Source organism: Elaeis guineensis, chromosome 2, assembly GCF_000442705.2.
Source record: "Elaeis guineensis isolate ETL-2024a chromosome 2, EG11, whole genome shotgun sequence".
In the NCBI taxonomy this organism is placed as follows: domain Eukaryota; kingdom Viridiplantae; phylum Streptophyta; class Magnoliopsida; order Arecales; family Arecaceae; genus Elaeis; species Elaeis guineensis.
Window position 1 is genome coordinate 119052670 of NC_025994.2, and position 20685 is coordinate 119073354.

General features: G+C 37.6%; 3 protein-coding genes across 3 annotated transcripts; 2 read left to right on the forward strand and 1 right to left on the reverse strand.

Moving 5' to 3' along the window:
- Positions 1-9347: 9347 nt before the first annotated feature.
- LOC105039791 (uncharacterized) lies at positions 9348-11030 on the forward strand. Its single transcript, XM_010916065.4, has one exon. It carries the CDS (start codon positions 9702-9704, stop codon positions 10599-10601), a length of 900 nt encoding a protein of 299 aa, XP_010914367.1. The 5' UTR covers positions 9348-9701; the 3' UTR covers positions 10602-11030.
- Positions 11031-11089: 59 nt separating this feature from the next.
- On the reverse strand, positions 11090-14090 carry LOC105039782 (cytochrome B5-like protein). Its single transcript, XM_019854597.3, is given in 6 exon segments — positions 11090-11494; positions 12305-12396; positions 12499-12576; positions 13894-13931; positions 14013-14036; positions 14039-14090. Coding segments are annotated over 6 exon segments (351 nt in total). The 3' UTR covers positions 11090-11427.
- Positions 14091-16693: 2603 nt separating this feature from the next.
- Positions 16694-19961, forward strand: LOC105039773 (uncharacterized). Its single transcript, XM_010916041.4, has 3 exons — positions 16694-17273; positions 19394-19509; positions 19739-19961. The coding sequence occupies exons 1-2, from the start codon at positions 16879-16881 to the stop codon at positions 19497-19499; spliced, it is 501 nt and encodes a 166-aa protein (XP_010914343.1). The 5' UTR covers positions 16694-16878; the 3' UTR covers positions 19500-19509; positions 19739-19961.
- Positions 19962-20685: the final 724 nt, after the last annotated feature.

Here is a 20685-nt window from a genome sequence, read left to right on the forward strand (position 1 = left end):
CACTCTGTTCGTATGAGCTCTGGCCAAATAATTGCATCGTCGATTAATACCGAATGAAATATTATTCGACTGATATCATATTAACGAAAAAGTAAAACAATTTAATGAGCCGTTAGGTTCGGCTACCGCAAGCATATCAGCTATGGCCTAAAGGTTGCAAATATATAAGCTATGGTATACACGCAGGCCGAATCGATATGATCCGATAACCGCAAACATACCAACTGCGGTCTAGGGGCCGCAAGCGTATAAGCTATGGTTTGCACGTAGGTCAAAGTGGACGGAAATGTAGTTAGTCAGCTTGCTCCTAATTGACTAAGGATCAATTGGTCCGGAATAAATCAGAGAAATTTTCTCTAACCGACTATGTTCCGATTCGATGGAACGTTCTACGACTATGTTTTGATTCGACAAAATGCAACTATATTTCGATTCCACGAAAATGATTCGACGGAACGATCTATGACTATGTTTCGATTTGACGAAATCATCGCGACTATGCTCCGATTCGACGACTACGCTTCCAATTCGATGAGATGTTCTATAAAATGATGACTCACTCTTCAAAACGATAGGATGGCTACATACGGCTTTTGGAATAACATTAAATGAAGATCATCGAAAAAAGTAATTCGGATCCACACGACGACTAACTTCTTTCATCCGATTAAGGCTACATAATCGGACTCAGGAGTTCGGGGCTAAGTGTTGGAGTACATTCTTGTCGCTTAGCCGACTAGTCTTCTTCCTCGCCTCTCAACCAACCAAGTGCACTGCACCGGCTGAATTGCTGTGGTTCAATCCGACTAGGATCAACAGGTTTTGCCCCAATCGATGTTCCACCGACTAAGATCGATAATACTTAACCAAGATCAACAGGCTTAACTAAGTCAGTACTTGATCGATTTGATTCGACATGCAATCTACGATTAGTTAGTGACATTCGGCATATAGCCAACTACTTTCTCGGTGTCATATAGACTATCTGAATCGACGACGGTTATTCGACACATGCATTAACTACATGCGAACGTAGAGACAATAATCGTCCACGAGCGGCTCATTATTCAGTCTTAATGGCAGTTAATGAGGTAACCGCCTACTAAATGCCATAACTCTCACGTTCCGAGTATTCAAGGATAGGGATTACATGGTAATGACTTTTCTAACCCTATAAATACCGATAAGTAATGAGGAACCGGATAAACTTTTTTTAGATAAGTTTTTGCTCTTGTTTTTGACCTTCTCTTTGGCTGTGCCCTTTCTCCAGCTAACTTAAGCATCGAAGGGTCCCCCACCGGATAATTTTTGGTAAGTGGACTTCTTTTGCAGATTTCTTACCGTTCATCGTTCAGTGCAATAGCTTGGCTCCCGGCCGACTACATCACCGGCGACAGGCTGCAACATATCTAAAATTAAAATTTATTATAAATTTAAAACTAAAAGCCGACCATACTGAAATGGAGATTTATTTCTAAGAGTCAACAATGGTTAAAGAAGAGACGTATTAACACACGGATATGCGGATATCCATATCTATTTGTTTATCAAGTCGGGGTACGCATCGACTTATTTGTTCACAAGGAAGGAGAATGTCTGGGGCATTTTATATTCTTAAGTAAACTACACCAAGTAATTTATTTCTATCCAAATTCCTATGTAATCCGTTATTATCGGTTAGAAAAGATCAGAAATCTAAAGTGCTTATCAAATTCACTAAACACAGGCTTGTGATAGTATACTTCCCAAAATCCAGCTTGCTTTACCATCATTTGGGAATTTTTGCATATCTTGAAACTTCTTCTACACTCACTTCTTTATTTCTGTTTCTCATATGAATTGACTCCCGGTTATTTATTTATTTTGTGCTCATCTTCTGTAGATTTCTTTGTCGTGGTAACTTAGAAATACTTTAGCAATGCATCTTGACACTTTTACAAAAGGATAGAAGAGATAAGCCATGCAAATACATATCGACATGTCTTCTACTCCTCTCTCTATTGGACTAGGGGTGGAGGAACTCGCTTATACTTGGCGTTTCTCAAGCACTTGCACTCTAGGCATTCAAATCCATTTTGAGTCTTTTCAGTCTTACTTCTGCATCCTTCATGCTGATCCTCCATTTTGATTAATTGCATTAAGAAAGCCAAAAATGATCATCAGAAAGATATGTGGTTCTCAAAAGTTTGACATAGAACATTCTATTCTCTCTAACATGTAATTAATAAAGCCTATGTATGATTCTGCGTTGTGTCTGTTTCTTTTCTTCCCCTTGAGAAAAGTTCTGCACAACATCTGCACTACTTACCTTTTTTTCAAACTTTGCTCTATTTCTTTGTAATTCCATGGAAAATTTGACATACATTTAGTACCATGTTTTCTATTACATGGACATCATCATGGTATATCAATTTATGTCTGATTTAATTGAACTAGACTGAACAAAGCCAAGTCCTTCTTGAAATTTCTTTGCTGTGGTGTAGTTTTAGCTTGTCATATATGCTGGATTTCTAAGATTCATGGATCATAAATTACAAATGTCTATTAATCATTTCAAATGTATTATCATAATGAAGAGTGAATAAGTGATAGTGATGCATACCTGGAGCCATGCAGTTAATCGTGCCTGGGGCACTAGGTTGTGCTATAGACTTACCACTAGCCCATAGCTTTGCTATACCGAAGCAGTCATGTTATCATCCAGAAGGACATTACTTGGCTTCACATCACAGTGCACCACAGCTTCATAGTACTCGTGGTGAAGCTATTCCAATGCCAGTGATACATCCAACAAAATTTTGTTTCTTTGGGAAAGAGTAAGAGAGCAGTCATCAGAATGCAACCACCTGTCAAGGCTGCCATTGGGCATAAATTGAAGGGCAAGGGCCTTAAAATCCAAGTTGGAACATGTGCTGATCATGTCGACAGGATTCCTATGTTGAACGTTGCGCATGGCTTCACATTCTGCATCAAAGCTTTTAAATGCTCCCTCAGAATGTAGTTTCAAGGCCTTAATGGCAGCCACCATCCCAACATGTAATATACCTTTGTAGACTGAACTATGGCTGCCTGTCCCTATTAGATTAGCTTCACTGAAATTTTCTGTCGCATGGACTAATTCTGGGTCTGAAATCAGTCAATGGCCCACTAGTGCTGGTGCTTCGACAGATACAAGGACCTGCAACTTCTTCCTCCCTATAAACTAGTAACAAATAAAAGCAAAAAGCTAAAGCAATCACCAAACAGATGACTGTGGGGAGGACTTAAATTTGAGTATTTTGGAGAATCTGGTCTTTGATTTAGGAAGGACACAAGATTCTCAAGGTGGTAGACCTAGTTTTGGCTCGCCGCACAATGCCTTGTTCCTCGTGAAGAATTCTGCTGTACGATTTGCAAAGACCCCTCCATGTGGATCTTCTCCTTCCAATCTGTTGGATGACAGGTTTAAGAAGCTAAGTATGAAAGATTTGCCAAGGACTTGCGCATTGTTCCAGTGAGTGCATTCGACCATGCCTTCCATGTTTATCAAGTGAACAAATGATTCTGGAATTGGACCTTCATCAAAAAAAAAAAAAAAAAAAAAAATTCTGGAATTGGACCGGAGAATGAATTCTGGGAAAGGATGAGGTATTTAAGCATCTGTAGATCACCTACAGTGCTTGGAACAGTGCCTGTCAACTGGTTATCAAAGAGATCCAATTGTCCCAGGGCTTTCAAATTCCCTACTTCTGAGCCGAGTGAGCCCACTAGAGAATTCTGTGACAGTTTCATAAAGTAGAGATCTGTAAGGTCCCATATACTTGAAGGTATGACAGAAGATAAATTATTAGCAGCTAGAGAGAGCCGTTCTAGCCTGCTAATACTGTGTAAGCAGTCTGGAATCGACCAGATAACATGTTTTCATACAGAAAATAAATATATAGCGATCTTAGTTGACAGAGTTCTTCAGGAACAGAACCTTCAAGGCTGTTAATATCGAGATAAATCAGCTGCAAATTCTCAAGCTGGGTGATCTCAGGTGGAATGGCTCCTAACAAATGGTTATCATGCAAATTCAAATATATCAAGCTACTCAAGTTACCTAAAGAAGCAGGGATCTCCCCAGTTAGCTGGCAATTTGGAGCTCTGAAGCGAAGAAGCTCGGTCGATAGGTTACCAATGCATGCTGGCAGATGACCACCAAAGCTGTTCTCTCCTATCAGTAAGTTTTCCAAGAACCTGCACCTTGTCAAAGAGGAGATAAATCCAAGCCCACTGTCAAGCTGGTTTCCTTGTAAGCTCAGAGTCTCAAAAGTCTCCTAGTGTTGTCCGAACTGACCCACTTAGAAGTTTGTCAGAAAACTCCAGCATGGAAAGCACGGAAGCATTGGAAAGAGAACCTGGACCTAACCACTGAATAAGTTCTCATTGATACATAATCCTTGGAGGTTTGGGAGCTGAAAACCAATGCCGGCAGGTAATTGGCTAGAAAGTCTATTGAACGCCAATGAAAGCTTTTCTAAAGAAGAGATGTTGAAGATTGAACTTGGTGTGGTGCCTGCTAAACTGTATTCTTCCCCAAGTTCGGTAACCGCAGTTTATCAAGGCGACCTAACTCAGGGGGAATAGATCCTCCAAGTTGTTTGTGCTGAGAGTGAGCAATTGGATTGCCAAGGAAGGGTGGAACTGAACCTGTCAAATTATTATTACCGGGATGAATAAATATTCGTTGTAACGGTTACACCACGTCACATCCGTCACAAACCAATGAAAGCCTTTCTTTTCGCCAGCAAGGATAAGTACAAATAGTAAAGGATAAGCACTAATATTACTAACGTCAGCACATTTTACATGACATCAACGTTAGTTATTCGATATTAGTGTTTATCCTTTATTAATTTACTATTAATATTTATCCTTGCTGGCGAAAACAAGAAAAAGACTTTTATAGGTTTGTGACAGATATGGCATGATATAACCATTACAATGAATATTTATTCGGAATGGAGAGTATGTTGCCGGGGGTGTTGGAGGTCATGTGGGATTTGATGGCAAGTAATGCCATGAGATCAGTGAAGTTGCTACTCACTGATGAGGAAAAATACTCAGGAATAATGAAGAACAACAGCACCGAGAGGTGCATGGCAACTTGGAAACAGTAAGAGAACGACAACGCCATTGTTAGACTTTGAGATGAAATAAGGAGGCAAGCATGCATTTAAGAAAACTCAAGCAACATGGAAGAGTCATGCCTCTAAGATTGGAACCCGACATGTAAGTATTGACTTCAGAATTGAGGGAATGTATCAGAGGTCTATTTGTTGTCGCCATCAGAACTCGAACAAAAACTTACTGGCGCCGCATCCGACTTGGCTTGTGATTTAAAAACAACATAACATGATTAATTAGTCAAAGTTAATGTCACACGATTTTTTGTTTACATGCTAGTCCTCCGGTAAGAAGACCAGCCTTGTGAATGTCTTAAAAGAGATGAGCGTAGCAGTAGCATGATTAATTGATAAGATTATTGATATTAAGAATGGGCAGCAAACCTTACGCCAGGACCCAAGGGTCAGCTCTGAGGGGTTGAGCAGGGTCAAACGGTCAAAAAAGAAGTCAAAGAAAGCGGTCCAGACCAATTGGTTCTATGAGAGAGTTCAGTCAAACAACGCCATCCCATTAATGGAGGAAAGAATGCTGGACTTTTCCGCATTTTCTGATAACACAGCAGCAGACTATGGATGGTTCTTCGTTTCTTCGTAAAGCTGGTACTGCTGCACTCTCCATCCTCGTCAATATCCATGGAAACAAGCGGCTTCTCCTCCGGTGATCATTTGGATGTGTGAACCCTATGTGCCCAGTCAAATTTAGATACATGAATCGGCTTGTCAAAATTACATTCCTTCGAGGCTTTGAGATAATTCCAATTTCCAAATTTCTTTTCTTTTGGGTCCCCCAACTATCTTATCTCGCTCAAAAATCTCCCAACAATTTATTCAACTCATGATTTTTTTCAGCCCCCAACAAACCACCTTCTTGCTGTGTTTGGTAGTAAAAAACCAGATTTACACCAATTCCAAGAAAATTATTGGATAAATTTACAAGCATCTTTTCATTTATGTTGCATGACGAAGGTCGTACCTCATCAACTAATAGTCTTACCTCAGCCGATTGGCATCTACTTGAGAGAGGTTTAGGTTCATGCTTCCATAAATTAATGCTGCAACTGAAACCATTACTTTTGTCGCACTCCATGGTAATATGAAAAGAAACTACGGCCAATCTCCACCTAAAGACTCCCAAAAAAAAAAAAGGGATGGTGTTACCCCCCCTTCATCAAGCATCAGGCTCAGCCACTGTCATCCAGCAATTTATTTATTTTTGGTTAAACACTAATTTATTGATGCTATCACTGCTGACTTGTTTCGACTTGGATCCGGATGTTCTGCTTTGTGATTTTTATCCAATGCATATTCTACATTTTATGCCTCCTATCTGACTATCTCTCATCACCTAATCACTACTGTTAACGTTTGTTTTTCTTAGGACAAAAATACATGATCACATGATTTTGTTTTAGGGAGTACGAAAGATGCATCATTTGGGCCATTTATTCTAAAGTCCAAGAAATTTCAGTCTTGGTCGTAGAAATATATCTATATATAGACAATCTAGTCTGTCCCACCGGATCTTGGATGGACATGTCAAAATGATCGCACCAGTCTACTACTGGTCAATCTTTCTTCTAAACTTTCTGGTGGCCCATGGAATTTAGCCCAAGGATGGTGACAAGTTCATGACACTCGATGACCAATGTGCGTTCATAAACTCAAGATTTCGTCGCATGACTTGGACCATCGGTCCTCAATTGGGAACCATTAAATAAAATGGTGTTCTGAAATTACTGAATGAAACAATGTTGTGAATGATTTCTTGCTTCTGGAGTGACCCTTCAAAGCTATCATCCAGTCGCAACACTAGATCTCTTCTAAGCCACACCTTCCATGAGGGAATCAAACACTGATTTCCAGGCAATTATTAGGAAACAACAGGCCGGTCAAGTAAACAGGCTATCCGGTCAAATTGTAGGCTTAGCACATGCTTTGCATGTGCTAGGCTAACAGTAGACTCGCAATGGAACTCTCCTTTCTCATGAGAGTCAGAGTCATAGGGCTGCTAGACCCAGACAAAACTCTAGGGCTCCTCTCCGATTATTGAACCATCGATAATCACCATCGATTTTTGGATGAAATTTTTTAGTTTAGCCATCAAATTCTTTGCCAATCTAACCTCGATTCCATGCTGGAGTTGAGGTAATAACCCCTCCCATTATCATCATAGCCTCTCCTCTTCCACCCTCATGTAAAACTATTATTGTTAGCTGAGATTTTGTTGCAAATTGACTAGGAAATACTGCACCTATGTACTCCCATGCTTCCACCCTTGATGGCTCCTAAACCACAAAAATATTTTCATGAAATGGTCCACACAAAAATTGATGATTTGTCGTTTCTTCACACCCTAAATCTTGGAAGAAACCAACTCAATATTGGGTTAGATAATTTTGGCCAAATTTAAACAATCATCCAATTTGATAGCAACCAAACCTAAATTGAGTGAACGATACAAAATAGGACGATTCACCAGAAATTATAGATAAATTTATCTTAACCAGTAAGTCTGTTCATCTTAGTGGTCCAAAATCAAACAAACCAAATTTTAGAATTGCATCTAAAATAGGTATTTATTTTAATGCTTAAAAATATAAAATCAAGCACAGTTCGTTGTGATTGTAAAAAATTCAATAATAATTTTTATCAAATCATAAATGCTTTGGCTCATTAGTACATAATATACTTCACATAAATTTTTGAATATTTACAAAATATTTTTATTTAAAATAATCAAAAAATATTAATAATTTCTAATATTTTTCTATCATATATTTTTAATCTTTAAACTAGATAATTTATGATTTTTTTAATTTATGCTGCTATTAAAAAATACTATAAAATATTGGCTTATGTCTTTTTTATGATGAGGATGTTACATATCATTCAAAATGTACTATTTAAAATTGATAATATATCATTGATTATGCATATATTTCTACATTCAATTTCTTAGATAATTTTAAGATTTTAAAATATTTTTAACTATAACTCACGGCAAAAATTGTGCAGATGCCCTTTAAAATCTCTTCTACTAACTGATGACTCAAGGACAATTTTGTTGCTTGTAACAATGGTTAAAGTTTAACTGCAATTGAGTCTCTTTTATCACTTTGATGATAAAAAAGTGAACAGATAAAAAAGTGAAAAGCAAAGGCATTCGTGCAAAAATCATATTTGTCTGTGTGTGTGTGATATCACATACATTACAACCTCAAAAAAGGTGCTGCTTATTGATTTATGGCCACGCCCCTCATATAGAGCACCTTGAAATCTTGCAAGGCATTGTCATTTCTAAATAATCCTTGAATAATTTTCTAGTTGTAAATATTGATTTATCTTAAGACAATTTAGCCTTTTACTTAAATGCTCATTTCATGTGTTTATTTAAATCATTTTTTTATAGAACAAATATACTATTCATCCTCCCTATATTCACCACTATATTCATATTCTGAGTGGGCCCCAAATGATTTGCCAAACCACTCCATAAATCATGACAATGCCCTCCTACCCAATCAAGATTCTTGAATAAAGTGATGGATAGTGGTGCTGCATGACATTGCTTTTATTAAAGCGACTCCCACATTATAGAATTAGGTCAATTTAAATCAAATCAGCGAGCCACACAAGGGTTGTGATATAAATCACATCAGAGAGGTTCATACCAAGCCTGCAATCTAATTCATCAAGATGCAGTCTTTTAATTGCTCTCTTAAGGTTTTCGCTTCTCATCCCCTTGCTAATTTTCTCCATTTCACTGACATAGATTTTGAAACAAATCATTTGAAAGGATAATACATGATTCTTCCATTGAATGTACCATGCTCGGCCCTTGTCTAAACCAAAATTAGATGGACGACATTATCCGAAAGACCATGTATGGATCAAGATTGGCATGAGATGGTGCGAGTGGTTATATCCATCACCATCCACTTTGCAGCCGTCCAGAGCTGAAAAAAATCAACTACCATCCACGTGGCAACTGTACGAAACGCCGACCACCCCATGCAACTAATCCACCACTCTTAAAACTTTAGTAAAACGACAACCATCACCATTATTATGGCATCAAGCACCCCTTTGTCTTCGTTTATATTTAGAGTTTGGCCAGCCAAGCCTGGCCAGCCGTTTCTGTTCTCTTCTGCGTGTTTTGTTCCTCCCGCCACCCTTCGTTGGCGCCGTTCTCTCGTTGTTTTTGACACCAAACCGCACGCGTTTTGACAGCTCTTTCTACCATGAAAACATTCCAAATCCCTTTTCAAAGAAGAAAGAGTCCCAAATTCCCAATATAGAGGTTTAAAGCCCTTTCTCCTCGCCTCCCATGGAAGCAAATATTTTTTAATTTGAGATGGCTTCCTCTCTTACCTTTCCACCTACAGCTCCTGTGACACCCCTTGCCAACTCCATTTTCTCATCCCATCTTTTCTTTCAACCCCTCGGAAGAGCTTCTCATCGACGAAAGAAGTGGCCAAGGATTCAATAAGTAGGCGAGCTGAGATAATACAGTTTGGAATTAAGAAAATTCAAGTGTTTTGTTTTATTGGATCGATGGATCGAAGACGCTGTTGGTTCTCCAAATTGCTTCTCTTCTCTTGCTTTCTCTTGTCGTCGGGCCAAAGTTGGAGTAACATCTCCGCCACCGACATGTTGGATTCTGTAATCCGAGATCATGCTTTCCAAGCGCTGGAGCGGCATCGCACTGGTGTGGTGTACCACATCTCCCTCCCTGCGAATCTATCGGGCATGACGGCTTCGGTCTTGAGGCTGAGGAGCAGCAGCTTATGGAGAAAGGGTGCCAGCTTCACTGCATTCCATATTCCTCCAGGAACTACGGCAGTGCCCTTCGTCAGGAGGCTGGTCGTCGTCTACCAGGACTGGGGCAATTGGTCCGCTTCTTATTACAATGTGACAGGCCATAAACTCGTTGGGCCTGTCATTGGTTTCCTAGCTTATGATGCATTTAATGCAAGCTCCAATACCACCATGGACCTCGATTTCAGGGTGAATGGAAGTGCCGTTTCAATTAGCTTCCCCGGAGCTGCATTGCCAAAAGGGTCGAATTCCACAGCAAAGTGTGCAAGATTCTGGCCTAATGGAACAGTGGATCTTGGTGATATAGAATCGTCAAATGTGTGTATGACGAGGAGTACAGGCCACTTTGCAATCGTTGTGCCGTTAGAGGACACAGACCATTCTTTGGTGATGGGAAAAAGGAAAGAGAAGAAGTGGTGGCTTTGGGTGGCAGCAATTGGGGGCGGAGTTGTTGCGTTGCTGAGTTTGATTGTTGTGGCGATGTTCAAGTTGGTTAAGAAGAGGAAAAGGGAACAGATGGTAAGGCAGGCCGAAGAGAGTGAAGCTCTGGAGGCAATTTGGATTGGGAGGAGCAGGATGCCTTCTGCAACAATGATTAGAAGTCAACCAGTCCTTGAGAATGGAGGCGCACCATGAGATGTCTTCCTTTTTTTTTTTATTCCCCCTTCTAAGAACATTCCGTAGAGGGTGGTGCTAGCTTGATGCAAAAAGGAATGAGGCAAAGGAGAGAGGAAGCATCTTCCTCCAGGTGGCTTGGAACGCGAAATTGTTTAGCTGAGTGCAGGCACCAGAGACGGCCTCAAAAACAGGAATGTGGGTCAAGATGATGAGAACCCACTTTGCATAACACATTGTTTCATTCGTTTCCCAACTTTGCTCTTTCGCTGATAGTACATGATTGAAATTGCAGACCGGTCCTTCAGTCACCCAAGAATGTATCCATAACATTTTTCACCAATGTCATTCCAAATTTCTTGCATCCTGCGCTTTCTGTTCCACATACTAAAATTCTTTCTGTATTTTTACTCTTTATCAACTTCCCAAGGTAGAGGAACACAAATTTCCTATTCTGTAATAAAGAGAAAGAAGTGATATATATATTAAAAAAAGTAAAAGACCTGATATCAAATATTATGAGGTCATAAATTGAAAGCTTTTTTGGTTAGCAAGCATGTTGAGTTAGCAAGAAATTTGCAAGTAATTTGTTAATTCTCAACATAGTATTTCAAATTGTACTCAACGATGATGTAAAGTTGCTCGAATCAGAATAAGAGATAGACTGAAAATACCTTCCCACGGATCACCACAGTTCTGTGAAAAAAAATACACTAACACTACAGGGAATATAGCACTATCTGCTAGCTAGACTCGTTTTGAGAATCTAAGCCTGAAATACTCTCGAAGGCATTTGATGTCGAGCTTAGGGAATTTTCCAAGTTTCAGATTTCAGATAACTTAAACTTCAGCTCTTCAGGTCCCCAATGTAGAACTCATCAACCATGTCAAAGACACGAGTAGCATGTTGTGGCCTGCAGAACCAGAAAAAGAAAATTAAAAACCTAGAAGTAACAATTAAAAGGAAAATAAAATTAAGATAGTATTAAATTTCTTGTCATCTAAACAATATTATAGGTCAGTCAGATTTCATAAAAACAAGATTTCCCACCCATTTTTCAGCTATAACTAAACTATTCTACCTAACAAAATAATCAATAACTTTTATGGGTTATTAACCAACAGATAAAGCCTTCTTTGGATCAAAAGGTATTTTTCTATATATTAAATTATAAATAGACGAGCATGTTCCATGGACAGATTATGAAGCAAAGCCTAAGCGGGATCTTATCAAACTCCACTCTCTTTTAAGAAAATCAAATTAATAGAGAAGAGGAAGTCCTCAGTTTCGAAAAAGTTAAACAGAGGGAAAGAGTGATCAGCTTGATGATATTTGATCACGATGAACTCATATTTTATTTTTATACATTCCAGTCAATGCTTGACATTGTTCTACTACTCAGATGGACTGAGACAAAAATACAGGCGGAATTTGGCACATGTCAGCTGCTGGCCAGAGCCAACTGAACGAAGATACAAGTAACACATGTAACAGATATATTAATAAAGAATCATACCAATGATATCATCAAATTGTTAAAATTTTCTATATTTCAATTATCAGAATTGGAGTAAAGAAAGTTTCGATGATTATAATACAAGCAAAAAAAAAAAAAACAAAGCTGGAAAGAAGGTCATTCTGCAAAATAACACCAATCAAAGGTTAATTTACAACCAAATGTTATTTAAGAAGAATAAAACATGACTGTATAACAGGCACAGACCCATAAAATCCCTCGGTCGAATCACCTCCAGCATTGTTTAGTATAGCATCGCCACCTGGATGTTCCTCCACATATGGAGTAACATCATACACCTACACAGAGACAAACATATTGCTTTGTGAAGCAGACTATTTTGCTGTCATGAAACTTTGGAAAAAAAAAAAATAGTATGAATACAAAATACATCATACAACCTTTCCTTGGATGATGATCCAACAATCATCTCTTTTATTATGTAGGGATACCTCGTTCTTTGTGTAATTCTTCAATGTCTAAGCAAAACATATAAAGAAAAGAATTGCTCAAGAACCACCGTCTAACAGGGAAATTCTAACTTGTAACAAGATATTCAAACTAGATGAGTACTACATTGTATAGTCAGAACACACACATGTCACATACATAACACACATGGAAAAAGAAAAAGATGTACAGAAAAAGTTTCCCTCCTCCCATGTCTGCAAGCTTTTTCTTTAAATTAAGCATAAGATGTATCGGTCTAGTGCACAGCGATCCAAATAAAGCACTATACTTTCATATATTTTGTGTAATAATTGCTATATGGAATTGGCATATTGTTTAAAGATTAAAGGTTCAGTGTTCAGATCTTATATTGCTTAAGATCTTAAATTCCTTACATGTAAATTTAGCTGACAAATTGGAAATAAAAATTGACAGATACAATTGTCAAAAGTTAGATTTGGAAACCCACAATTACTATGACATGCCTAACTAATGGTACGAAGGCAGAATAGAAGCAAAACTTCTAGGCAACTGGGCAGATTGGTATATTTACTGGATCCTATTCCCTTGGTTTGGATAGTTTAGACCTAACTCCTTTCCTGTATTCTGTATGGCATGACCATCCTGACTTGACCAGAAATGGGACACCTTGGATTGGCTTAACAGGGATGAGTTCGCATTTATTGCAGGGATTAAGCTGCAACATGATCATAGCAAGATAGAAGATTGACAACAGTCTCAGAAAAATCAAATCCCGTAAATGCTAGACATGACATCCAAGTGCCTACCAGACTGAATCAGAAACACAAATCTCATGAGCGGGTACTAAATTCACTGAGCTGCTTCCTGCTTCTGTCCCCTATGTTCTATTCTTTCATTGCTAAAGATTTTACTAGCATGTCTCACGAAACTTCTTAATCACTGATTTATGATTTCAAAAATGTAGTTATATAGATTCAATTTTTCCTTCTATCCAACTCGTCTATACAAGATAAAGAAGATACATGAAGATCAATATTTACAAATTCATCAAATTAAGAAAAAATAACCTAGATTGATAGACAGTCCTGATTTCATGGGAAAAAAATCAATTCGATTAATATATGCAGATATAGTTTGGATAGAGATGAAATTAAAGAAATTTTCTAATTGTATAGATGTCAATAAAAAACTAGTTAAATTTTAGTAACATATTTCACACCCTAAGCCTTATAGCATAGAAATTAGGCATTCTTCTAATTACTAAAGCAATTCAACATGTCTAGCTGAGTGTATCTCAAGCAGAGAAAAGAACATAACAGAAATAAATATCCAACAAATTGGCGGTTGTATGTTAAATAATGTACCTTTGATGTAGCATCGGTATGAGTTCCTTTAGCTTTACCTACATGGATAAAATAAGGTGGAAGATTGGCATGATTACAGCATATATTGCTCAAAAGATTTAGGATGTGAGTGATGCTACCTTTATTTTTTGATCTTGGGATGTATAAAGAGCTCCAAGTACAATAAGTACAACCAATGTCATGACAATCATCTCCATTTGAATCAAGACTCTCCTATTGAACAATAAATTAACAGAGGGCTCCCATGACGATATAAATAAGGAATTAAACACTGAATTCCAAATGAAGTGAAAGAAAGAAATACTAGAAGCAGACTTCATTCAATCAGATAACTGTAAGAAAATCTTATCATGATTGTCATCTATGTCAAACGATGAACCACAAATTGCATTTTTAATCAAAAAATCTTCTTAAAAAAGGCAGTTGTTGTCTTTCAGAGCTCCAGTTACCTTATTGAACTGGCATTTGCCCAACTCAGATCAGAACCCACTAGATAGAACAGAAATTGGAGCTAATGAAAAGAAGGTTTCCTGGAAAGGTTGTCACCACAATAAAAGAATATATTGCTAAGTTTCTTAAAGAACATTACTGTTACTAGCCAAAAGGAGTACTTGATCAAAGTCTTCTACATTGACAGAATGTATTGACAAACTTACATCACCTGATGATGTAGTTTTCATGATAGGAGAATCCTGATGCACATGAATTCTATCGATGTAATTGGTTGTTCTAATGGAGGAATCCAAAAACAGAGACCAAGACGATAGAAAACAGGCCCTAATATCCTCACGATGCAACATACATTCGTTTTCTTCCACAATCCCCATGGAATTCCACTTGTTCAGCGTAAGTAAAAACTATAAGCAGATCACATAACCTCTCCACCCTAATTACGAGGCCTTATCAGGCATCAAACCATCTTTTTGAGCGAAAACCCAAAACCAGGATAGCCTAAAATTAAAGAATTAAATCAGAAGGTCCCTAATTCAAGGAGAAAAACTCCGAATACTTATTATCCTATAAATCAACCAGAGATGAACTGCATTAATGATTTCCTTAAAGTCTACAAGCTCTTCAGAAATCCTTACATTCTCCATCATCTTTTCGACAAATTTAGCATTTTTTTATCCAAAAAAAAAAAAGGATGTACGTACCAGAAGTTGCCAGGATCGAAGCTGACACGCTGCCGGATCCGCCCAGGTTTCTCGTCACTGGACGGGGGTTTGATCTGGGGTTTAGGGTTTTAGTGGCCTAAGAAGTGAGAGACGGGGACGGAGTACGCTCGAGGGAGTGAGGGAGCGATGGGGTTTAACGAAATCAAGCTGCTGAGAGACGGAATCTCTTCGGCTGATGAGCTCCACGCCCAGCCACTGCAACTGGGAAGTGGCGTCTCTGAATTTTTCGAAGTAAAAAATTCCCGGGTCACGAGCATCTGGACAGCGAAACAACAAGATGCCGGGTGGTTTAGTAGCCAACCGGTGGGTCAGTTGAGCCCACGGTTTTACGTAACGCCCGGCACCAGATTGTCACGTCTCTGTTGCTTGCGGGTTGGCCATGGCCGACGGACACCGATCGCAGAACGTCCCACGATTAGGAACGAAAGTGATACGAATATTTTCCGTTTAAATCTATTTTTAATTCTAAATTAATTTAAATATAAATAAAAATTTAAAATTTTGATTAAAATTTATATTTATTAAAAAATATATAAATATAAATAGACAACTATTTGATCCGTATCAAAATATCTGAATCAACATAATCTTATATAATTTTATATAATATTTATTATTTTTTAAAAAATATAAAATTATATAAATATATTATTAATTTAATTTATAATCTATTTAATAATATTTTAAATTTTATAATCATAAATTTAAATTATTTAAATTATATCCGTAATTATATTCATACTTACGATTTTCAAATTATATTCACATCTATTTAAAATAAATATGAATATAAATTTTAATATTTAAATAATATCTATATTTATATTTATATTCATCAGATAAATAAATATAGATATAGATATATTGATATTCAATTCGTATCCGATCCTATTTCAACCATACTTAGGGTTTATAGTAACGATCAAAAATAAATAGGCAGCAAAGATGTTAGAGAGTTGTTGGTTCAAATCCAGGTTAACATGATAGATTTGAAATTCAAACTGTTTGTTTTCCAATCACAGCCATGCATGATTAATGTAATAGCCATGATTATACAGAATTATCATAGTAGACTATAGATGATGGTGATTTAAAAATATATTCCCTGTGAACTGGACGATCATAATTATATAGGGCCAATTTATCAACAAATCATTATATATTTTGATAGACGAGGACATTAAGCTCCTTCCATTATATATAGAATTCTAACTTAATAAGAATTCTGTGAGGGCAGCTCGTGCTTATTCAATTATTTAATTTTTTTAAAAATTTAATAAATTTAAATAAAAATTTATTAAAAATTATTATAAAAATTTAAAAATTATACCAACATGCCGTATCGATATATAAAATTAAACTCTTGGCCAACAAATTAATTTGAATTTAAATTTTAAAAGACGTAAAATTCTCTCATTATTCATAAAATTATGAAAATTTTGGATGGAATGGAGTTTTTTTTTTTTTTTTTGTTGGAGTCCTTGTCAGAATAAAGAATTTTATATGATTTTTTTAATACAAGTGGAAAAAAATATAACTAGAATTGTTATGAAATTTGAAATGTGAAGAATGGTTAATTTTATATAATTTCAGAATTATGGTCAGGTAAGGATAGGAACAACATGCGGCATAACTATCCCAACGGTGTGCCGGAATTCCGTCTTTGCTACGAGAAGCCGAGCAGCAGATCTTCTTGATTCAATCCCCTCTCCGCGAAAAGAGCTTCCTCTCAGCCACCACCCCTGCAGCTCTCGCTCTCCGGTTAACCGGGGAAAACCATCCAGGAAGCCAGTCGGAATTCCAAGAAAAGATGGCGGCAATTTCGACACCGAATTCCATCGTAAACGCTAACCTCTTTACCCCCTCGCGACCCTCGAACGCCCATCGGCTTCTCGCCTTCTGCCCTCTCCCTTTCTCCAAATTCCTTTCTCGTCCCCAAACCCTAGCTCTCTCCCTTAGGAGGAGGAGGGGAACACTATTCTCCTCGAAACCCTCGTCGGCGGAGCTATCCGCCGCCGAGGAGGAGTGGCTCAAGAAGCTCCCGGACAAGAAGAAGCCCCTCTACTCCCACAGTCTGCCCTGTATAGAGGCGTGGCTGAAGAATTTAGGGTTCTACCAGAGCCGCGAGGACCGGGCGGTGTGGTTCGCGGAGAAGCCCGATTGGCACGCCCAGCTCTCCCTCGATGTCACCGATCTCTACATAAGGTCCCCTGAAAATGATTTCTTTCCTGGAACTTAATCTTGTTTAGTTAGTTATTTGGTGGCTTGGTTTCTCATGGTTTTGAATATTTAGTATTCGGCGAGTCCTGATTGATATTAGGGGTTTGAGTTGGTTAAAGATGGAAACTTTTGGTTGATTTGCTGGAAAAAATGACGACTTTTGGTTCGAGTTTGTGCGTAGATACAATTGCATGCGAACGAGAGATGTAATGTCCTTCGACGTTTAGAAGATGAGATTTTATATGTCAGAAGTTGTTTATGGCTGTAATTCATGTTGTGTCATTAGTTGTATGGTGGTTTGGGTTATTGTAGTTTTACATCTTTAGTATTTATATAGGTTTCATCGATCTAGTTTAAGATGTATTCTGATTTGCTTGAAAAGATGCTTACTTTTATTTGGAGTCCGCCATGGATGCTGTTGTATGTGAAAGATGAGATTTTTTATAACTAAAAAAAAAGTTGATTGAGATTATTATGCATTTGTTGATTCAATATATGTATTTCTTGATTACTGCTGGTTTAGTCGAACAATATGGATACATGGCCACAATTGAAATAGATGTAGATGATGCAACCTGTAGATTTTGTGTTCACTGCCCCTGGTTTCTCTGTTTTTTTCCTTTTTTCTTTCCTTTTCTTTTCTTTTCTTTCTTTTCTTTTGTGATAGACTGCCTTTAGTCTGTTTTTTGGGAGAATGAATGGAAGGAGTGGTAAAGACATCCAACAAATTAGTGGGAGTGGCTGAATAGTGCTCAGGAATTGTTTCATGAACCCCATGTGCTGACAAGTGACTTGATCTCAGAGAATTTTGTGAAACAATTTAATTTGGGTTCTGTTTTTTGAGAAGTTAAGGGACTTGGGAACATAACTTGTGTTTCAGAAAATATGATGAGTATGTAGTGTAACTAGGATGGGCATTGTTAGAAATGGGTTGATTACTTGATCATATGAAGCTGAGGAGTTGCGGTGAAATAATGACGCCATCATTCGCTGCTGTTGGTTTTCTAGGTCTATGTAGATATCTCCCACTTAAATAAGTCATCTAGCTTGAGAACTTTGTAAAACTGCAGCCTCTACCGAAGAGGATGGTGGCAGCTGTTGCCGGCACACTTCAACAATTCAAGGGCATTGAAGATAACATCTTGCATGTGTTATTCATAATTCACTCTATTTCTCGACTTTTTGTAACAGATAGATGTAGGCAGAATTGTACTTCGAGGCCGTGAAATAGAATGTATCTGGTTTCTGGGTGGAATGCCTGTTGAACCAAGACTCTTCAAGAGCTCATTTGGGGTGTCATGCCCTTCACAATCAAAACAAAAGGGGCATTACTTTTCTCTAAGATATTTGCAAATTCTGTTGAATAGATCTATACTAATTATAAATGTTTGAATATCATGTGGTCAAGCCAACCTATAGAGCACAATCTGAAGAACTGCTTGAAAAACACATTAAATGGGTTGCCCGTGTACTGTTCTTTTTGGTTCGTGTTATTAGCTAAATCTCTGAGAAACAGAAAAGCCTATGGCTTCCTCATCTTAACTGAACTTAGAGCACTTCATTTTGCTGGTTAATGTTGGGAGAAAAAACATTTGTTGGCAACACACCCAATTAAAGTTGAATCTCAACTTGAGTCAACGGATGGTGCACTGAGGTGTCACTTTGAGAGCGTTGAATGCCATGCTTCACAGAGCCAGATTTTTGCATTTGATATAGTGCCGACAGTGTACAAGTACACGATCAGGATATTATTTTGGCTAGGGGATACATTTGGTTGCAGAAGCATTTCAATATTCAAGCATATAGTGTTAAACCGGAGGTTGGAAGTATTATGAAAAATTTTATGAGAAGTTGGTGTGTAATATTATAGCATGATTTGATGTGGCCAGATCTGCTTTTATCATGAATTACTTCAATTTTTAGTTTTATGTTAGATTTTTCAATTGCAAGTTAATCCATCTAGCATATACGAACATTTATGTTTCTTGAGCAGAGCACCTCTGTGAGAAAAGTTTTTTTCCATCTGACCTGACTAGGGACTCAGTGATGAAATCACTGTCTGATGCTGTTAGCTTAATTGGTTGGTTATGGATTTTGACTCACAGGTACCTGAAGAGTGGACCTGGAGATCTTGAGAAGGATGTGGAGAGGAGATTCAGCTATGCACTGAGTAGAGAGGATATTGAGAATGCCATACTTGGTGGACCATGAAGATAAATTGGTAAGCACAAATTTGAATATTCTTTTTGATGAATGGATACCATTTTATCTCTTTTTAGGATCATAGAAGCAAGGATTTCACCTCTGAACTAATTATTCTTCTTGCTTTCTTCTTCTTCTTCTTCTTCTTCTTCTTTCTTTTTTCTTAAGCTAATCAGGTTGAAAGATGAATATGGTCTATAATTGTTAAGATCAGTTTCTTTACAGAAATATGTCTTATCTTTCTGCAGGATGGATGATGTACAGACGGATTTCCTCATAAGTCAAGCTAGGACTTGCAGTTGTCAAGAATTTGGACTGTTTTGGAGTGTCAAAGTGAGCTAAGTTCATCCAATAAATAGTGCCTCTTGTTTCTGGTATCTCAAACAATTAAATCTATAACTTCTATGTATATGTTCTCTCAGAAAAACTATATCTTTGAATACTAGTTAATTTTGAAATAGTTTAATGATACACACAAAGCATCCATTCCTTTTTGTTCTTAAAATGATGAGGCACGACCATTGAAACTTATAGAAAACCATCATCAGGTACTGTCGAGCTCCTAGAGGGCTGTAAAATCCTCATTATAAAATGCAAATTTGGTACAGTTCTCAAATGATGCTTGAAGCACATTAGCTGGTTCAAGTTGTGGTCCACGTCTAGTTGTGTGGAGTTAAATAATTGCATGTTAACAGCATTTCAGTGGTGACATGGTTTCTGCCTGAGAATTTAGTTGGAAATATTCCAAAAGGTTTTTTTTAAGCTCGTCAGAGGCATGACACAGATTCCACAGGACCATGTTTAAAATGAAGGCTTGTGGATGACTGGCAGCTTCCTACAGCATTATCTGTTAGTACTTAGTCCTACTTGAAATCATATAGTTGGATGACTGGACTGTTGAAACTTACAAGAGCAGATGCTTTGTCTGGAAGTTACTGCAATAAAGCCTTTGCTCCTGTGGTTAGGAACATGGTATTTGGCATGCTTGTCTCATGAACTGGATCTGAAGGTGGAGCTGATCCCAAGTATCAACACTTGGATCAAAGAATAAGATGCACAGCCTAGATTGGAAAGGGAAAAGGCTCATGTTCTTGTTTTAATGGGAAGTCTAGGTATTGGAGAGCTGAGTTTTACCACATTCAATTCATAAATAGAGTTACTGGCAATATGAGAGAACCAAATCAATATATGCAAG